We start from the raw sequence: 19657 nt of genomic DNA on the forward strand, positions 1-19657 counted from the left end.
GCCCTTTGACTGTCTATACTATTGTCCCAATAGCCCTGCCCCATAGTCCTTGCTCAAAGGTAAGCTCTTTATTACCTGGACAGGTAGCCCTGAGCGCTGAAATAGGAAGAAGTCTCTGTAGCATCAGCTGCTGTATCGTAGTCCGTACTTGTCACTGGGGGGAAAGAAGGGAGAGAGAGTCCTGGGTAAGAGCCAGGATCTCAAATTGGAACCATTTTGCCCATGTAAGTGTTAGCTGCAGGAATATTGAACCTTTGCATCTCAGCACCTTAGAGTAAAGGGAATAAAACTGGGACCATAGAAAGGTTTTATATATATGAATTACATTTCAGGAGGGAATTATTTAAAGCACATTTTATGGATGTCTTTTGTTTTCACATGAAGTTCATTTTGGGGGGAAGTAAAACAAAAACAAAACTATGTGCAATGTTAGCTGACCCTTTTGGTTTTTGTCTCTAGGGATCAGCCCATCTTTCTCCCCTTCCCGTTACAAGACCTCAGCACCCAGGTTGGTGGCTTTTTGCAAAGGAGTTTGTCAAGTCTCACATCACTCCTCTCCATGCATTCTACACAAAAATCTGAGCAACTTCTCCTCCCCTTTATAGTCCCACTTTGACTCCCTATTCTTGGACCAGAAATCTCTCTCCCTCTTTCTCTTCACCTATCGAATGACCATTCAGTCTCGAAAGCCCTTCTCCAATGCCCCACTTCCAGGAAGCCTTCTCTAAACTAAAGTCAGAAATAACTGTCCCCTCCTTCAGTTCTACATGGCATTTTGCATCTGATCTACTAACCATGTGTTATTCTGTATCCTAATCATCTCTTAATGTCTTATCCCCTTATGGATACCTTCTTGAAGATAAGAATTTAATATAACTTTGTATCTCACAGAGTGCTCTCAGTGTAGTAGAAGCTTAATAAATATTTCTTTAATTGAATTAGATATTGTTTAATAAGTGCATTAGAGAGGTGTGCATTATTATTCCAAGGGGGAAGGCAGTTACCAATGGAGACATCGAGGAAGGCTTTCTGGAAGAGGAGGCATTTTGGGTTGGATTTGAAAGGATGGCTAGAAATTCAAAAGGTGGAGGTGCAGAAGTTATTTCCAGCTTAGGACCCATATGCCTAGGCAGGAAGATAGGAGAGAACAAAGGGCTCATCTGGCAAGTTGTGAGAAGTCCATTGAGATGTGAGCTATGAGGGATCTGATGAGGAAGAGCCTTGAATGTTGGAGAAAGCAGCACGTATGAAGCCTCTTCTCTCTACTCTGCCCTCATTCATACTCCATTGCCTTTGCTTCCTTTTTTTTTCAGTGCAAACATATTTTATTATAGTTTGGACAAGGACTATACAGAAAGCACAAAGTAGTATTTTTTTAGCTCCCAAAATAATCAACTTACTTGTAATTATTTTTTTTCTTTTATATAAGTGAACTGATATAACTACAGAGTGATATTATGAATCCTGATTAATATAAATGACAGAAATATTAGAGAAAATACTTGTTCTGGCCTCTCCTCAAACATTACATGAATATTGTGAATGAAGTCTTCTGAACCTGTGACAAAGCACCCATTTTTAAAAGTCCACAATAGTTTATAAATGCACATACTACCAAATATATTATGAATGACAGATTAATATCTATCTATCTATCTATCTATCTATCTATCTATCTATCTATCTATCTACCTATCTATCTAATGGCATAGTTTCATTTCTCCCCCCTTTAATCAGGAGTAGCTATTTGCAAAAAAATTTATATATGTGTCTGCTTGTGTACATGTATTCTTCCTCCTCATCTTCCCACGGTGAATTTGATGTATTACAGATGACTCAAAGTCACCACAGGCCATCAGGTTGGTTTCCTTGTTTCCAGTGTCTCCTTTCTCCAACCCAGCCTTCACTGGGCTGCCAAACTGATCTTCCTAAAGCATAGCTCTGAGCATGTCATTCCTCCCTTCCAAACATTTTCTCTAGACTAAAATGTAAAATCCTCAGCCTGTTGGGTAAAGTCTCCCATGACGCTCGTTTTGCTTCATGTTATTCTCTTCCACGCCCTTTCTGTGCCAGTTAAATGGTCCCGCCGTTTCCGACAACACGTCATCTCCCATCATCCCGTGTCCGGGACGTGCTCTGGTCCCTCCACCTCTCACAAGTCTCAGCTTCCCTCGAAGCTCAGGGCAGGGACTACGTCCTGCGCACGAGACCTTCCCTGGACCTTTTGGGTTTTGTTGCCCTACTAGACACAGATGGCTTCATGTGTAGATCGTCTATGTAGGTGCTGCTCTACGCAGGCGTGCCACGTGTCTACATCTACTGGCACTATGTAGAACATATATTCCTTTATATACTTTGTATGTAGAGGCTGTAGAAAAGTGGCTCCTAAGCACAGGAAATATGAATGTTCTTGCCTTAGTGTCCTCCAGCACAGAGCCCTGCAGGTAGGAGGTGTGGAATAATGCTCCTTGATTTCAATTGACTCGGATAATTAAAGTGTGGGAGCCGGGGGAAGGGAATCAGAAAGGCGGGCTTTGCTAACAACTTGGCTAATTACTGCTTAAGGGATCTTGGACAAATCACTTTACTTGCCTGTTAAATGATGGGAATTGGACTAGAAGATCTCCGAGGCTTTTCCCTGACTGAGTCATAGGAGATCCTTACTTATAAACAACAGAGGCGACAAGCCATCTTCCTAATAATCTTACTTTGTCTTGGAGCTTTTCCTTCAAACCAGCTGCTTTTTCTTCTTCTTCCGGCTCTCCTTCCTGGGCCCTGATGGCATTCCCTGCTCCCTTTCCTGGCCACCCTCCTCCCTCCCCCCTCTAAGCAGAGACTCACGGTCTACACGGAGCTCAGCCTTGGTAGAAGAGACGCCCATGTTGTTTTCAGCCAGGCAGCGGTAGACACCCATGTCGGCAGGCACCACAGCCGTGATGATCAGCTGGTGGCCGCCTTGCTGGTCCTCATTGATCATATAGTGGTCATCCTCTTCTAGCACCTTGCCGTCTTTGAACCAGCGCACGCTGGGCACTGGTTGACCAGCCACCACACAGTCAAAGCTCACAGGATAGCCGTCCTGTACTTCTTGGTTCTGTAGCTCCGTCAGGAAAACGGGGGCTGAGCCAGAGGGGAAGATGAACAGATTAAAAGTAAGGAGATGATTCCTACAATCTCTCCCCTCCATGTCAGTGTGATCAGTTGGGTTTTGATTCAATTCAACAAATTTTTATTTTTTAAACATTTAAAAATTTTTTTTAAATTTTATTAAGTTTTTAATTTTTATTAAGTACCTGTTATCTGCAGAGCATGATGCCAGGTGCTAGGTAACAGCCTATAGTTAAGACCAAAGTTTTGAGTAAAAAAAAGATGGGGGGGGAATAAAACGTATACTATCATAGAGTATAACTCTATAATACATCATTATATAAGTGCATTCAAATTGGGCAAATTAAGTGCTAAGGGAGATACCAGGGTAGAAAGAGCTGAGAGTCAGGGGAGAAGACACTATTTTGTCCCTTTGTGGCTCTGAGGCCCTGAGGACAGAATGAAGGAAGAGATCCATTTAGCATAATGGAGGAGGCAAGGTCCTGGGTCCAAGGAAGGATCAAGTTTCATGACCTTCTTGGACCCTTGGGATGGGAAGAACATTCCCTGTTAGGGCAGGATCTGGGAAAGGCTGGGGAGAAGAGCCTCCACTGATCCAGGCCAGTGACTGGGCCAGCTTTGATCAGAAAGGAGAGGCAACTACCTACTGTGGTCACTAGGGAGCAGGGGGCTTTCTCTAGCTCCCTACCTGTGTCAGAGGTCATCAGCATGGAAGGGTGCTCCTTGGGGGCTGCAGGGAAGGCAAGCTGACCGGCTGGGGCTGGGGCCACCTTCATGATGCGCATCTCCACCTTGCGGGGCCCTTGCTCCAGAATGTTGATCTCCACCAGAATGCCCAGGGCGGCAAACATCTCTTGGAAGCGAGTGGTTGCCTGGCGGGCCTCACTGGCGGTCTCAAACCGAATATAGATATAGCGGTCATCTTCACGGTAGGTTTGCCAGTCACTGGGCTCCTCCAGTTCCACACTGCCCTCCTCCGCACTGAGGAATAATTCCTCATCGGACACGTCTGAAGTGGCCTTGGTCCGGAAGAGACGGTGCAGTCTTCGGGCAGCCCGGCGGAACGCATCATCCACCTCACTGCCCGACGAGCTCTCCGCCTCGCTCTCGGCTCCGCTGGTCATGGCGGTCCCAGTTACCGTCACTTGGGCGCTGTGAGAGATGCGGCCGAACTTGTTGGTTACCCGGCAGGTATAGCAGCCGGCGTCACTGGCCTCGAGACCAGTGACCAGCAGCGAGCAAGTGCCATCCCCGTAGTTGTCGATGTGGTAGTGCCGTCCATCTGTCAGCTCCACTCCATCCTTGAGCCACGATGTCCTCATGTCTGTCTTGCTGACGGCCACACACTCCAGGTGCAGGGAGCCTCCTGCTTCCACCGCGATGTCCCCGAAAGTATCCCGGAAGCTGGGACCTTCATTTTGCTTCATCTCCTTTCTCACCTTGTAGCCCTTGAAAGCTGCCTGGATTTTGATGGCAGCCTTATCCATGGAGGGGTCCTCCAGAAGCTCAGCGGTCAGGTCGCCGGGAAGCTTAGGGGTGGCTGCAGGCTCAGCCTCGCTCTGCTCCCATGGTTTCCTGGGCTTGCCTGCAGGGGAGGTCCCCGGGGCCTTAGCCTTGCTCCCCGGCTTTCCTGCCTTCTTGAGGTAGCTGACAAGGGAGGGGGTGCCAGCCCGGGACTCGTCGTCAGAACTGGTGTGCGAGAGGTCGGCCTCACCAGTGCGGGCTAGCTCATCGGGGGTAGAGTAGCCCTCAGAGAAGTCCTGGACGGCTTCCTCTACTTCTCGCCTTAGCTTCTGCAGCCGCTCATCCTCCTCAGGCAGCTCGCTGATTGAGTCCAGAGTGGGCTCCCGGCTCATGCGGCGCTTTTTGGCGAGAGCTTCCCACAAGAGGTGCAGGTCACCCTCCTGGGCTGCCTCAGGAGGCAAGCTGGGCTGGGCAAGGCCATCGGACAAGGCTTCTTCCTCTGGGGCCTGGGATGCTGCCACTGGGGAGAATAAACACGAGGAAAAGGAGTCAGTCAGCAGGCAGACCTCAAGGAAGTGTCCCAGCACATGAGGTTAAGGGTCTACATCAACACAGTTCCTCCTTTCAAAAAACTACCCAAATCATGTTACCAATGGAAGAAAGGTGTGTATTATCAGTTTTGGATGACATCTTATTTTTCTTTTGGGTCTCTTACATGCTCTGTGGTGGATTTTACACACTCACTAATGCTCTGTCAAACTGAATGCATTGAAATAATTTCATTAATTATTAAGGAGGAAATTCCACTTTATTCAATTTCATATTCTTAATAAAAACAAACAAACCCTTATCTTCTGTCTTAGAACTGATACTAAGAGTTGGTTCCTAGGCAGAAGAGAAGTAAGGGCTCAGCAGTTGGGGTTAAATGACTTGTCCAGGGTCACACAACTAGGAGGTATCAGAGGCCAGACCTGACTCTCGCCACTGACTTAACTAGCTGCCCCTCTATATACTTTTTTTTTAACCCTTACCTTCTGCTTTAGAACCAATACATACATAGTATTGATTCTAAGGCAGAAGAGTGGTGAGGGCTAGGAATGGGGGTTACGTGCCTTCCCTAGGATCACACAGCTAGGAAGTGGCTGAGGTCAAACTTGAACCCAGGACCTCCCATCTCTAGGCCTGGCTCTCAACCCACTGAGCTCCCCAGTTGCCCTCTCTATATATACTTTTTAATAAAGCACGTATTGTGTATAGATCATTGTGTTCACTGATAGAAGTGATATACAATTTAGACCAGACAGAGTTCCTGACCTCCAAGAATTTCTAGCTGAAAAGAGAGGATAAGACCATCATTTCACAGTCAACGAGTATTTATCAGGTGCTTCCTGTGTACAAAGCCCTCTGTAGGGGAGAAGCTCATTTAGATATAATGATCCATGATGTCCTCTAGTTATATGTCACATAAGTAGAAAACTATTCAAAAAGATAGCTGGTAAGTGTACCAAAGAAGTCAAAACTAAGACTAGTGGACATTTTAGGGTGGGAAAAGCCATGCTCCGTGGGATGATGGGGGATGTCCATTGGTCCAGGAGTCCTAGAGGAGGCAGCATCAGAGCCAGACCTCAGAGGGTGATGGCTCTCCGGGCACAGGGAGCAGAGTGAACAAAGCCACAGAGCCTACCACTGGGAGGGGCTCCTGTGCATACCAGGCTGCTGCCATAGGGCGTAGAAGTGCCCATAGTGGGGATTCTCTTTCTCTTTTCTCAGATTTTCCCAGAACCCTTTGCCCGAATCTCTTCTTTACCCCATCCCACGGATGCTGTATGAGGTTTCCCTAGACAGGTCTATTTCTCTTAGTATGTTACAGGCTCTGTGAAGGCAGGGGCTGCCGTCATCCCATCTTTGTGTATCTGGTGACTGGCGTAGTGCCTTCCGTCCACACAATAACTGCTTAATAAAGGTTTGTTCAGTAGAATCAAAAAAGGTTGGATGAGGTGAGTGGTGCTAGATAGGGAAGGGACTTAAGGACTAGGCTGAGTTTGACCCTTAGCCGGGAAGCAGTGGGGGAGCCACTGAGGGACTTGTGAGTCTTGTTCAGAGTTGTGAGGGATTCCTTATGCAGAAGGAAGCCACATCTGGCAGTGAGTGAGGGTGCTGGATGCTACAGGGTGGAGTGAATTTGGGGAAGCTTCCTAGGGAAGATGATCTTGAGTTACCACTGAAAGGAGGCAAAGCTATGGATCCTACTCTAATCTTTTCCTCCAGAATCCATAAGGAGCATAATCTTTGCTTAATTAGTCATTTTAGAAGATTATTCCTTGGTTATAAGAATCATGTTCTTTCCCTCCCCTGCCCCCATCCCTTCCCATAGCCGACGTGCCATTCCACTGGGTTTTACATGCGAGAAGTATAATCTTTGGAAAGATATACCACATTGGACAAGGCATTGTAAACTTTAAAATTTCTTAGACTTATGAATGTTGGAAATTTCAAGTTTCATCGTAGTGACTGATAGACTGACTTTGCTCTTCCAAGACCAACTTAGCTAAGAATAGACAGGCATATTACCATGAATTAGAGTGACCCCTAGGTGAGGAATTCTTTGGCTATAACAACTCACAAATCAAAAATTCGAAGCTGGTTCCTCTGACTCAAGAACCAGTGTTTTTCCACCATTTATGAGAGAGGTCAGAATGACCACAAGAAGCACAGAGACTGAACCTAAAGGACATCAGTGGAAAACAAAGGATGTGGAGGTGGTTTGGTATAATGGGAAAATTCATGGGCTGAAAGGCAAGCGATTTGGCTCCAATTATCCTACTGACTCACTCTAGGACATTAAGCAAGTGATTTCTACTCTGAATACTTCCAAAAAGTCATCTTGACCTCACAAAGAGTGAAGATAAACGTGCAAGGATTACTCATTTCATGATATAGAGAAATAAAAATGAATCACAAACAGGGAAATGATTTGTTCAAGGTAATGTAGTGAATGGTACAGGTAGGACTAATAGTAAAGTCTTCTGTTGTGGCAATAAAGCCCCCATGGATTGCAATCAGATGTCCCATATTCACAAATCTTTCTCTGGTCCTCCTCAATTAGAATCAATTCCTCTGCATATTTATTTTACCTCTTTGTTTTTTGCTGTTCTTTTCACATACCTTGAATTACTGTAATTTTTTGTTCATGTTTTATCTCTACTTGGCCAGGATCCCAGTGAAAACAGGGACCATGCCAACTTTTCTGGACCTTCCCCAGCCCCTAATGTTGTGCACATAGTGGGAAGGAAGGCAACAATCATTTATTAAGCACTTACAATATGCCAAGCACTGTTATAAGCACTTTACAAATGCTATTTCACTTAACTCTCACAACAACCTTGGGAGGTAGGTGTTGTTAATTTAACAGATACTCACAGAATATGTGTTGAATACTTGCACAAATGAATGAATGAACTCATAAGTGAATGAAAGGGTAAATGTGTGAATGAATTAATGAAAGAATACACGAGTGGGGGCAACGAGGTGGCTCAGTGGAAGAGAGCCAGGCCTGGAGATGGGAAGTCTTGGGTTCAAATATAGCCTCAGATACTTGCTAGGTGTGTGACCCTGCACAAGTCACTTAAACCCAATTTTCTAGTTCTTCTACCATGGAGCAGATACTTAATATTGATTTTAAGACAAAAGATAAGGGTTAAAAAAAAAAGAATACACGAGTGCACATATAACTGAATGAATGAGCAAATTGAGAAATGCCTATATGAGTAAATGAATGACTAAATAAGTTTCTTTTGCAATATTCAACGTGCTTTTGTCCCCTCTCCACTCCCAGGCATACCTTCAAAGGAGGTGGCAGCTGGGGCTTTGCTGCTAGTAGAGCTGCAGGTGTAGGAGCCTTGGTCATCAGGTTGGAACCCATGGATCACTAGTGTTTGCTTCTTGCCTTTGGAGATAAGCTCAAAGCGGCCTCCAGGTTGGACCACCTCATTTCCTTTCCTCCAGGTCACCTCCTGCATCTCACCTGCCACCTCACACTCCAGGCGAGCTTCCTCTCCAACCACCACCATCTTGCTTATTGAGGCTGAGGCGACTGCCTCTACAGGCTCTGCAAGGAGACATATGGACAATGGTGTTGATGCAACAGTGCCCCAAGGGGAGTCCCTGTGCCATGTGGGAGAGACCTCAGGCTCTCAGGCAGTACTAAACAGAATTTGGTTTTCCCATCTATGAAAGAGTGAATATAGTCTGTTTTCACCTAGCTCACTGAAATGTGAGGAAGAATAAACATCAAGAGGGCTGGTCTATGAAGAGTTCTGGGCACTCTAGAGTGGGGAACACTCCTTGCTTTGTGGCAAACACCATTTCTGTCCTTCACTGGCCCAATCTACCAGATGGTGACACCACCCTCTATACTATTCCCACCTGGTGCCCATACCCCATATTTTACCCTGGAGGGCAGGCTATATATCCTTTGGGGGACAAGCTGCCTCCTATCCTAGCATGACCATATCTGGCATTTGGGCTTTCCTCTGTATCATCATGATCTCTCCACTAAATGTGCCCCAGATGCCACAATTCATTCATCTGTGTGCTTTCTCAAGACTGACCTGAATACACAGGTTGCATAGAGTCATGGAAACATAGGAATTAGAGCTAGAAGGGCCTTCAGAAATCATTTAGCCAAGGCCTAGAGACAGGAAGTCCTGGGCTCAAATCTGGCCTCAGACACTACCTAGCTGTGTGCCCCTGGGCAAGTCACTTAGTACCCATTGCCTAGACTATCACATTCTTCTCTCTTAAAACCTACACTAGTATTGGTTCTGAGATAGAAGATAAGAGTTTAAAAAAAAAGACAGAAATCATCTCGTCAAACCATCTAATTTTATAGAAGAATAAATTAGGAAATCAGAGAAAGGGACGACTTGTCCAAAGTCACACAGGTACTGGAAGCAGGTAGTGGCAGTGCTGGGGGTCTTCTAACTCTAAACCCAGTGCTATCTCCACTCTATCACTCATTCTTCCCATCGTACTGAGGGGAAGCCTGTCTTTTCACCTTAAGGTTGGGGCTTTCTGAGGGTGGACACTGAGTACCCTCCCCAGTGTTTGGCTCCCAAGACAGTATCTTCCTTGCTTTTCAAGGGTCTGATCAGGTCATAGGCTAGATGGCTGTCTGACTGGGAGCAAAGGAGAGAAACACTAGAATTCTGACTAGGGCACCTGGAGTAAGTAAGGAAAGCAAGATATCCAGGCTCTTCATCTCGACCCTCTCCAAAGTGGAGACTGGAAAGCATCTTCGAGCCTTGCTGTAAAGGGCGTTTAGGAGAGAGAGAGAGAGATTGGCCAGAAATCAGATTTTCCCCATAAGATCTCCAGAGAGCAGGACTAGAAAGAACACCAAGGAATGACTTGGTCTGACCTTATTCATTAAGGAAGGTAAGGCATTTTTATTTGAGTCTTCTGGATGAGGTGGCTGGGTTGAGGCTGCTCAGGTTTACATTGCAAGTATGTGGGAGTTCAACAAGGGCAGAGCTGGGATTTCAACCCAGGTCTGGCGTAAAGAAGAAAGAGAAGAAAGAAGATGGAGGAGGAAAGACAAGGGCAGATAGGAGGACAAAGAAGAGGGAAAGAAATGGACCATCAGGAGGAGGACTGCATGGAAGGCGGATGAAGGCCACTCACCAAGCTTCACGGTCTGAGGCAGGTGCACGGGCTCTCCTACGCCCACCTGGCCTACAGCTGCGATTCGGAAGCGGTAGGGTTGCCCCGGGACCAGGTCGCTCACCACACACTCAGTCCCCGGGACCAAGTCTTTGTAGCATGGCTGCCATTCGCCCGTCGCTGTCTTCATTTCTACCTTGTACCCAAGTAGGCCTGCACCACCATCGCTCCCTGGTGCTGCCCAGGACAAGGTCACTGAGCGGCCACTCTGTTTTACTACCTCAGCGTCTTCGGGAGGGTCAGGGAGACCTGGAGGTGACAAAGGAGAGCATGTGAGGTAGATGGTCTGCAGAGGCGGGCATCCAGGGAGCCTCCCATCAGAATCTCATGGTCATGGGGCCCTACAAAAAGGCTGTGGCTCTGAGTTCAGACTCTGCTCTGTCTGCTTTTGGTCCTTATCTTCTTCATCTACAAAATGATGCTAATTAGAGCTAGTTCACAGAGTCATGACAACATATATCAAGGATTTTGTAAGTCACAAAATGCTACAGAAATGTGAACTTTACTTCGCCAATAAACTACTGTTCTGGAGATTGGAAGGAAATTTTAACTAAAGAAAACCTGATAACTCAGTAATCTGAATGAGACACCATTGCTATGGTTTTCCACCACAATTTAGCATTGATAGGGCCCTACAAGAAGGAGACAGATGTGTAGGGAGACTGTGAGGGGGAGGAGAACTGAAAAAGAATGGAAGAGAAAAAGCATTTATATACTACATACTATGTGCCAATTACTGTGCTAAATGCTTTACAAATATTTTTTTATTTGAACTTCACAACAACCCTGTGAGGTAAGTGCTATTATTATCTCCATTTTAAAGTTGAAAAAAACTGAGGCAGACAGAGATCAAATGGCTTGCCCATGGTCATCCAGTCAATAAATGTCTAAGGTGGGATTTGAACTCAGGTCTTCCTGTTTCTAGGCCCATAGTTCTATCCACTGTGCTACCAGTTATTTCTGTAAGAGGAGGTGTGGAGATACCAACTTACTAACTTTACCTGAGGTCAGCACTGACTCTTGAGGACACAAAATCATAGAAAGTTAGAGCTGGAAGGGACTTTAGAAATCAATAAATCAACAACAAAAAAATTGAGACCTGGAAAGGGATTGCTATTGACTTTCAAAGGGTCACATAACTTATTAGTCATCAGTTAGGATTAATACTATCACAGACCCTTCACCTCAGGTCCTCTCATGTAGGACTGTTGCTCCAGGGTCCCTGTTCCTGCTCTCCCTTATCCTCTAAGTGTAAACCTCAAATTTCCTTAGACTTATAAATGTTGGAAATTTCACCATTGGGATATTTCATACTTGGAAAATTTCTTACTGATAGTCTATTGGAACGGGAACTCCATTGGCATGGGAGGTTCCTTCTCTTCCCTTCTTAAGATTACTTTAGGACAGAAACCTTTTGCTGAACAATGGAAAGGACTTTGACCTATGCTTAAGCATAGAACAGGAATTTCTTTGAGTCTTGATTGATTTTAGAATTGATACAATGGAGATACTCCACCCTATTCAGTCCTAATAGGATTGAGTAAGGGCTGCAGCCTAGATCAAAACTTAATTATTCCAATCTCTACCATACTCAGGTTAACAGGATTTAGAAAGGGCTGTAGCAAAGGAGTATAGATTTAATCATTTGAAAATATGACCTTCAACAGACATGTGCAAAAGCCAGAAACCTCTGGGCGGTCCTGGGTTAAGCGAGAGCCTCCATTGACAGGGAAATTGATGAAGAGTGATTGGTAGATGTGAGGACTGAGGGGAGGCAACTTGGATGGTGTCCTTAAAGATAGGAGGGTCTGGAGACTGGAGGTGGTTGAGTTTTTGGTGGGTGTGGTTCCTGGGCTCTGAGGAAGCTGGCTCTGAAGGAAGCTGAAGGTGGGGGCCTCTGAGACTGTTTCTCCATTTTGGACACGTGAGTAATAGGGACTGATCTCTTTTCTTTGCCCCAGCTATCTAAGGGCTTGGGCCTTTTGGCCCAGCCTAAACAGAAGGGGTATTTAAGCCCTATTCCCTTCTTTCCCCTTTTCTCTCTCTCTATATATCTCTAATTCCTTTCTTGCTCCTATTGTAATTAAACTCCAAAAAAGGCTGACGGCTGACTTGAGTTTTTCATTTAGGAATTACATAGCTGATTCCTGGGCGACCTTAAATTAATATATATCAGTCTTTTAAAGTGATTCCCTTGTTACATAAGCATTGTATGTAGTGTTATCCCTCCCATTCAGTAGAGTTTGTCTTAATTATTCACATTATTTTCATATAATAAATTACAAAATTGATTTGAGGGGACTTGTGTTATTTGCTCTAAGCACTAAAATTGGTTACTGAGTTCACCTGTTTTTAAGAAAAATATTTTCTATTTCATGCCTGGAACATACAAAGAAAGAAGGGAAGGAAGGAAGGGAGGGAAGGTGGGAGGGAGGAAAAGTAAAACAGAGAAAGAAAAAGAAAAGGAAGAAGATAAAGAAAGAAAAAAGAAAGAGAGAGAGAGAGAGAGAGAGAGAGAGAGAGAGGGAGGGAGGGAGGGAGGGAGGGAGGAAGAAAGTTAAAGGAGGAAGGATGGCTTTATTAGCACCTACTATGTTCCAGGTACCATGTTACCCTTTACAAGTATTATCTCATTCGAGGCACTTAATATTTGTTCATTGACTAAAATCAAAGCTGTGGACTGATATCCACTTATGGAGACTTGGACTTAGAAATTAGAAATACTTTGACTTAATAAACTCGACATAGTTCTGAAGAATAGTTCAGTCCATTAAGTACTGAGATTTCATCAATCTCTCTGTCATTTACTAGCAGTTTGACATTGGAGAAGTCACTTCCTCTCTTGGCCTTGGTGTCCTCACTTGTAAAATGAGGGAGTTAGTCTACTTTGAGGATTCTTAACCTGGGATCCATTGATTTGTCTTAAAAATATTTTGATAACTATATTTCAATATAATTGATTTCCTTTGTAACTCTATGTATTTTAGTTTATGTATTAAAAAAAATGATTCTGAAAAGGGGTATATGAGCTCTACCAGGCTGCCACAAGGGGTCTATGACCAAAAAAGTTAACAACTCCTGGTTATTCTTCTTCCTCCCACTTACTGATCACAGACAGCTTGGCTGAGGCGACAGCATCTCTGGCTGCAAAAGTCACCTCCCCAGCGTGGTGGGGCTGGGCATTCCTGAGGAGCAAGATGTGATGGCTGCCGTCAGCTTGAATGGCCCAGTCTTTATCTGGATGGATTTCCGCACCATTGATGTACCAGGTCACCTCGTTGACAGGGACTGTCTCACTGAGCACGCAGCCAAAGGTGGCTTTGGTACCCGCCTTGACCTCTGTATCAAGCAGAGACTCCAGGAACTCCAGACGCCAGCCTATTGTGAAAAGGTGCTTTTAGAGGTTGCTGGCATGAGTAGAGCTGCTTTACACTCAACCTGAAGACTCCTTAGTGAACTTTAGAGCTCAAATGAAGATAGGTGGGCAGAGGGGGAGTCACTGTATATGCATACATTTTGGGTCCTCAGAGTATTTATCCTGGAAAATAAACCCCTAGAAAGCAGTCCTGGGCTTTTTTTTTTTTTTTATGATTCACCCTTTCCTTTATATGTTCAAAATAGTGAATAATCATAAGCTAGTTGAGAAAAAATGGTGGTTTAGGGTTTACACAAGTCCTTCTGTCCTGAAGCATCTCTTTTGAAGGCTTGGGACTAGAAGGCCAGTTCAATGAGGGACTAGAGAATTTGTGGTAATTAGTGGGGAGTGGTCTTACCACCTATGCCATTTTTTTACATTAACATGTTCTTTTATATGTCTAGCTGTACAGTGATAGATAGACAAGGATTTGGAACAAAGATTTATTGACTGAGACACCATAAAAGGCTCTGGGGATCTGCTATGTCTGTATTGTGATTGGGTCTGTCTGTTTGGCCAGTTAGGGTGTGTGTACTTGAATGGAAGTATCCACTGAGGCCAGCTTGTCTGTATCTTAATAGAATCTGTCTGTAAAGCTAATTTGTATGTATTTTTAGGATTGGTTGTGTATACTGCACAGACTGTTGGTATATGAATATTGGTATTGTCCAAACAAATATAATTTCTGATCACATGGTCTGTTGTAAAAATATGGATTCCCTTGGTTGGAAGAGATCTTAAAAGTTGTGTAGGCCAAGTAGAAGGCAATAATTTAGGCATATAAGTATGTTTGTATTGGCAGCATCTGTGTGTCCAGTTGGTATATCCATATTGGGAAATAGTGTTTCTATAATATCTGAAGTTTTACTACTAGTTGCCACTGAGTTGGTTGGTAGCACTGATTGGGTGCATGGACCATTCAAATAGTATTTTCCATCAGTCAATTAAAACTTCTCCAAAGAGCCAAGATTGTATAGCACTGATTAGGTACATGGACCACTCAAATTATATTTTCCATCAGTCAATTAAAACCTCTCCATGGAGCCAAGATTGTATAGCACTGATTGGGAGCATGGACCACTCAAATTATCTTTTTCATCAGCCATTTAAAACCTCTCCAAAGAGTCCAGATTGTATAGCACTGATTGGGTGCATGGGCCACTCAAATTACATTTTCCATCAGCCAATTAAAACCTCTCCAAAGAGCCAAGATTGTATAGCACTGATTGGGAGCATGGGCCACTCAAATTATATTTTCCATCAGCCATTTAAAACCTCTTCAAGGAGCCAAGATTGTATGTATCATGATCCAGATGAAATTACTCATGCCTTTTCCATGGCATTAGGGGCCCATATCCAGTCTGGGAATAGGAACCAGGATGGTACTTCGAGCCCAAAAACTTTTTCTCCCTAAACTAGGATTGGATGTATCTCTGCCATTCCATCTCTTTTAGAATAATCCATTCCATAGTCCTCCTCTAGGGATAGTAAAAGACTTCCCTTCCAATCTAAATGAATTTGTTTTAAGGACCCATTCATTACCATTCCCCATCTTCTCTGCTTCCCCTCACTAACTGCCATAACTGAAACATACCTCCAAATGCTAGTTAATACCTTTGACGGTCAGAAAGGCAGAAGTGACCATATCATTGGCTAGGAAGGTCACTCGGCAGCTGTCCTGGGGAGTCAGGTTCTTCAGCAGTAGCAGGTGCCTCCGGCCATTTTCAAAGTAGACCATCTCAATATTTTCTGAGGTTCTCACTGGTACATCATCCATCAGCCAACTGTGGTTGGCAACTTCTGGCTTGGAGAGATGGCACTCAAATAGGGCCTCGCCTCCTTCCACTGCCTCCACATTCTCTAGGCCCCGGACAATGGTGTTCTTGGCTGGGGTGAGGGAGACACAATCGGCCAAATGCTGAGTCCTCTCTAGCTCATTGGTAGTGTTAGACATCCCAAATGAACAGTAATGATAACTTCTAGTTCCATAGTGATTTAAGATTTACAAAACCCTTTTCCAGCAACAATCTTGTGAGGTAGAGTATGAAGGTATTATCCCCCTTTTATTGATGACATGTTACTTAAAAAAAAAAAAACCCTTACCTCCCCTCTCAGAACTAATACTGCTTGTTGGTTCCAAAACAGAAGAGAGGTGAGGGCTAGGCAATAGGGGTTAAGTGACTTGCCCAGGGTCACACACCTAGAAAGTGTCTGAGACCAGATTTGGATCCAGGACCTCAAAGTTTCTAGGCCTGGCTCTCAATCCACTGAGCTACCCAGTTGCACCCTGACATGTTACTTCTGAAAGAAATGTGAGTTTCTCAAGGGAGGGAAGTGATTCATTTTGGTGTCTGTGTCCCTAGCCCCACAACTCAGAGGCACACAATAAATATTTGTTCATTGACTGACTGGGGACACTGAGTTTAGAACTCCTTGAGGGCAATGGATGTTTGCCTTTTGTCTTTGTATCCTCAGTACCTCTCATTTGTAGGAAGGAAGTATTTAAAGGATATTTACTGAATTGAATTTATTGTTGAGAGATTGTGACTTGCCCAATGTCAGAGCCAGCACAGGTCTCCAAAATTCTTTATAATATTCTAGCTTATGCTTTCCATAATTTAAAGCTCTAAATTAACTAATCTTCATCTCAGGGCTCCATGAGAGAAGGCACCTGGGATATAGTAAGGGTTATGTGTAACCATTCTACCAACTTTGGTAAAAGGAAGCCTAGTGAATATGCACTGAGTGCCTGCCTTTTGTCTAACCCCTCTGAGGAATACAAGAAAAGGGAATGGGGTAGTGGAAAGAGCATTACACCTGGGTCAGAAGTCTCGGGTTTAGGTCTTAGCTCTGACACCTACTCTGTGATCTACAGCAAGTTACTTAAAATTCTGAGTCTTCAGTTTTGAAATATCTTAAAATGGGAATAATGATGTTCACATGAGAATTACAGACCTGCATGAGAATTTTAAAATTCCATTTCATTCAAACTAGACAGAATTTTACAGAACCAAAATTGAGGACAAGAAAAGGGAAGCCCAAAGTTATAGTTACAAGGAATATTAAATACTATCTAGTTTGGAAGGGACTGTGTTTTAGACATATTAATCTTCCTACAAATGAGGAGACAAGCTAAAATATAAGCTTCTTAGAGGCAGGAACTCTGGCTTTTGTCTTTGGGTCTCTATTACTTAGCACAGTGCCTTCCTTGCATATTGTAGCCATTTAATAAATATTTGTCAAATCGAATTTGATGTTGAGAGACTTAAGGGACTTATCCAAGGCCACACAGATAGAAAATGGTAGTCAGGATTAAAATCAGATCCTCTGACCCCAAAGCCAGTGGTCTTTCTTTATACCATACCACAGTGTGTCTGAAAGAGATGAGGAAACAAGAGTTGAATCCAGGTCTTTGGGCTCCAATCCTTATGACTTTACCATACTACCATCCCAAATTCACAGGTCTATTTGGAACAAAGTGCTCAGTAACTCATAGAAGGTTATAGAGAGGTGAAGCAAATTGAGGCCCCATGTCAGGAAAATCTTCCTAACAGAGCTATTTTCCAGTGGAATTTGCTGCTTTGGGAAGTAGTAGGTCCCCCTCACCAGAGGCCTTCCAGTCAAGGACAGTAAATTGCTCACCAAGTAGATTACAGTGAGAATTCTTTTTCAAGTAAGAAGTGGAAGGGCTCTTATTAATGGCAGAGCTGGAATAGAATTCTAGGGCCATTTCCCCTGTGCTGCTTGAAGAACAAAGGTTTTGTTTTTTTTTTTCTTCCTCAAGACTGTATCAATGGGAAAAGAACAAAAATGTGCTTGTTGCTTGAAAAGTAGAAATTTAAAATAAAACGAAAGTTTGCTTTCTCATGGTATTCAAAAGGTTTAACTGCAACTGTGTGTTTATAGTTCTTAAAAAATTATTTTAGAAACCAAAAATAGGATTAACATCACAGGATTTAGAGGCAAGGATTTTAGAAATCATTTCAATCTACCCACTGGTTTTATGGATGAACCTCAAACACTAAGCCTCAGAGAGAGTCTTTCCAAGATCATATAGGTAGTAAATGGCAGAGCCAGGCTTTTCGATCTCTAATTATTAGGTCCATTATCCTAGGAGGTTATGGGTACTCTCTACACTTAAGAGCTATCTATTGGCTTCATCTCTGCCATAGGGTTATCACACTGTCTGGCTAGTACTGAAGCTAGCTTGTATCAGTTCTATAAGAGTGAGTTCTGGGAGATGCTATTAGTCTCATTATCTAGGAGCTGCAGGAGTGTTTGAAGTGCAATCTAGAGGTATTATCATCATTAGAGAAATTTCTCAGATGATAGTTTGTCTTCATTTTGGTCAGTAAACAGGTAATAATCCTAATAACAATAATGGCAACACTAATGACAGCTGCCCTATTATATAGCAACTCTCTAAGGCTAGAATAATGTAGAGAGAAGGTCCTATTCTGTTCAGTGGAGGGACTTCCCTCATTTGGTAATTTCCCATATCAGTGAAATCACTCTGTCCTCCTCTGTCCTCATCTTGCATCTCATTGTGAACCTGAAGCAACATGTATTAATTGTATTGATTTGATCAATTATAATATTTATAACAACTTGTCATAATTATAATCAATATCAATTACAATTATTTATTAATTATATAAATTATGGAATTTCCCTTTCCTCTAAAGAAGAAACAGCAACAGAGAAGATAAAGACCTATGTCAGGAACAACAGAAAAAGGCATGCATATGATTTTCAATGCTTGGCCCTCTTTTCTTCTTTAAAATGATTTCCAAACCTACATCACCATCTTGGACCTCTCCCCCAAATTCCACTTACAACTGCCTACTGGATATCTCCACCTGAATGTCTCACTGGAATCTCTGGCTCAATATATTCAACACAAACTTCGTATTCTTTGTCCCTTTATCTTCCTTTGGCTTCCTCATCTTTGTTGATGGTGCCACCACCATCCCCACTATTCATACAGAGAACTAGGGAGTTATCTCTGATGCTTTCTTTCCTTTAAAATCTAATCAGTCACCCTCTCTAGGCAATTCTCTTTCTTAACATTCTTAATCCCACCATTACTAGCAACAACCTAGTTGAGGATCTCAATACATCTTGCCTTGACTCTACATCCCATTACTTTTTCTTACAGAAAGATGCCTTCCTCTCCTCTCACCTCAAGACCTAGAATCTACCTTGAGGAGGGGTGGAGAAGGCGTGTGAGTGAGAAGTACTGCACAAAATCAGGAGATACTTAGTGATCTTGGTTTGCCTAAAGGGAAACTTAGTCAAAGTTGGCACTACATAAATGACAATTATCACTATTATTATGCATCATAGGTGCTTAACAAATATTTGTTGAATAAATGAATTATTTAAAAAATCTTAATCATAAGCTTTCAGAACTGGAAAGGATCCTAGAAATTATGAGATTGTACATTTAGAGTAGAAAGTGACCTCACCTAGAGGGGCAGTTAGTGAGGTGGTAGAATGGAATCTCTCAGGTCTGGAGATGGGAGGAACTGGGTTCAAATCTCATCTCTGACACTTCCTAGCAGTGTGACCCTGGGCAAGTCACTTAACATTGAATGCTTTTTCCATTTTCTGTTTTAGGATTGATACTGAGAAAAAAAATTGATACCTAGGCAGAAGGTTAGAGTTAAAAAAAAAATCCATAACAACCACAACCAGAATGACCTCAGTTTACAGATGAGAAGTGAGATGACACACCCAAGATCATATGGCTACTAATTGGCTATCATAGGATTTCAACCCAGTTCATTTTCTCTATTCCTCTCCTTTTCAAGAGGAGAAAGCCGAGGTGCAGAGTAGGAGAATAACTTACTAAGGATCTCACAGATAATAACAAAGTCAGGATTTGAATCCCATTTTTCCAACTCAAAAGACAACTTGCTTTCCACTTTCACCATAAAGAAAGTCTTT

General features: G+C 43.3%; 1 protein-coding gene across 35 annotated transcripts in view; it reads right to left on the bottom strand.

Moving 5' to 3' along the window:
* Positions 1-19657, bottom strand: part of OBSCN (obscurin, cytoskeletal calmodulin and titin-interacting RhoGEF) — a 328849-nt gene that overhangs the window by 113051 nt on the left and 196141 nt on the right. For 33 of the 35 annotated variants that reach the window (XR_008913488.1, XM_056805136.1, XM_056805153.1 and 30 more), the window contains 7 exons: positions 15323-15595; positions 13399-13671; positions 10255-10542; positions 8414-8680; positions 3797-5092; positions 2842-3120; positions 76-154 (listed from right to left, as the gene is read on the bottom strand). Coding sequence is in view for 34 of the 35 variants with exons in the window: in XM_056805136.1 (XP_056661114.1) it covers positions 76-154; positions 2842-3120; positions 3797-5092; positions 8414-8680; positions 10255-10542; positions 13399-13671; positions 15323-15595 (2755 nt within the window). In the remaining variant the exon portion in view is untranslated. The remainder of the gene's footprint in view (positions 1-75; positions 155-2841; positions 3121-3796; positions 5093-8413; positions 8681-10254; positions 10543-13398; positions 13672-15322; positions 15596-19657) is intronic. The other 2 variants (XM_056805135.1, XM_056805151.1) reach the window with 2 other exon arrangements.

This window comes from Monodelphis domestica, chromosome 7, assembly GCF_027887165.1.
Source record: "Monodelphis domestica isolate mMonDom1 chromosome 7, mMonDom1.pri, whole genome shotgun sequence".
NCBI classification, from domain to species: Eukaryota; Metazoa; Chordata; class Mammalia; order Didelphimorphia; family Didelphidae; genus Monodelphis; species Monodelphis domestica.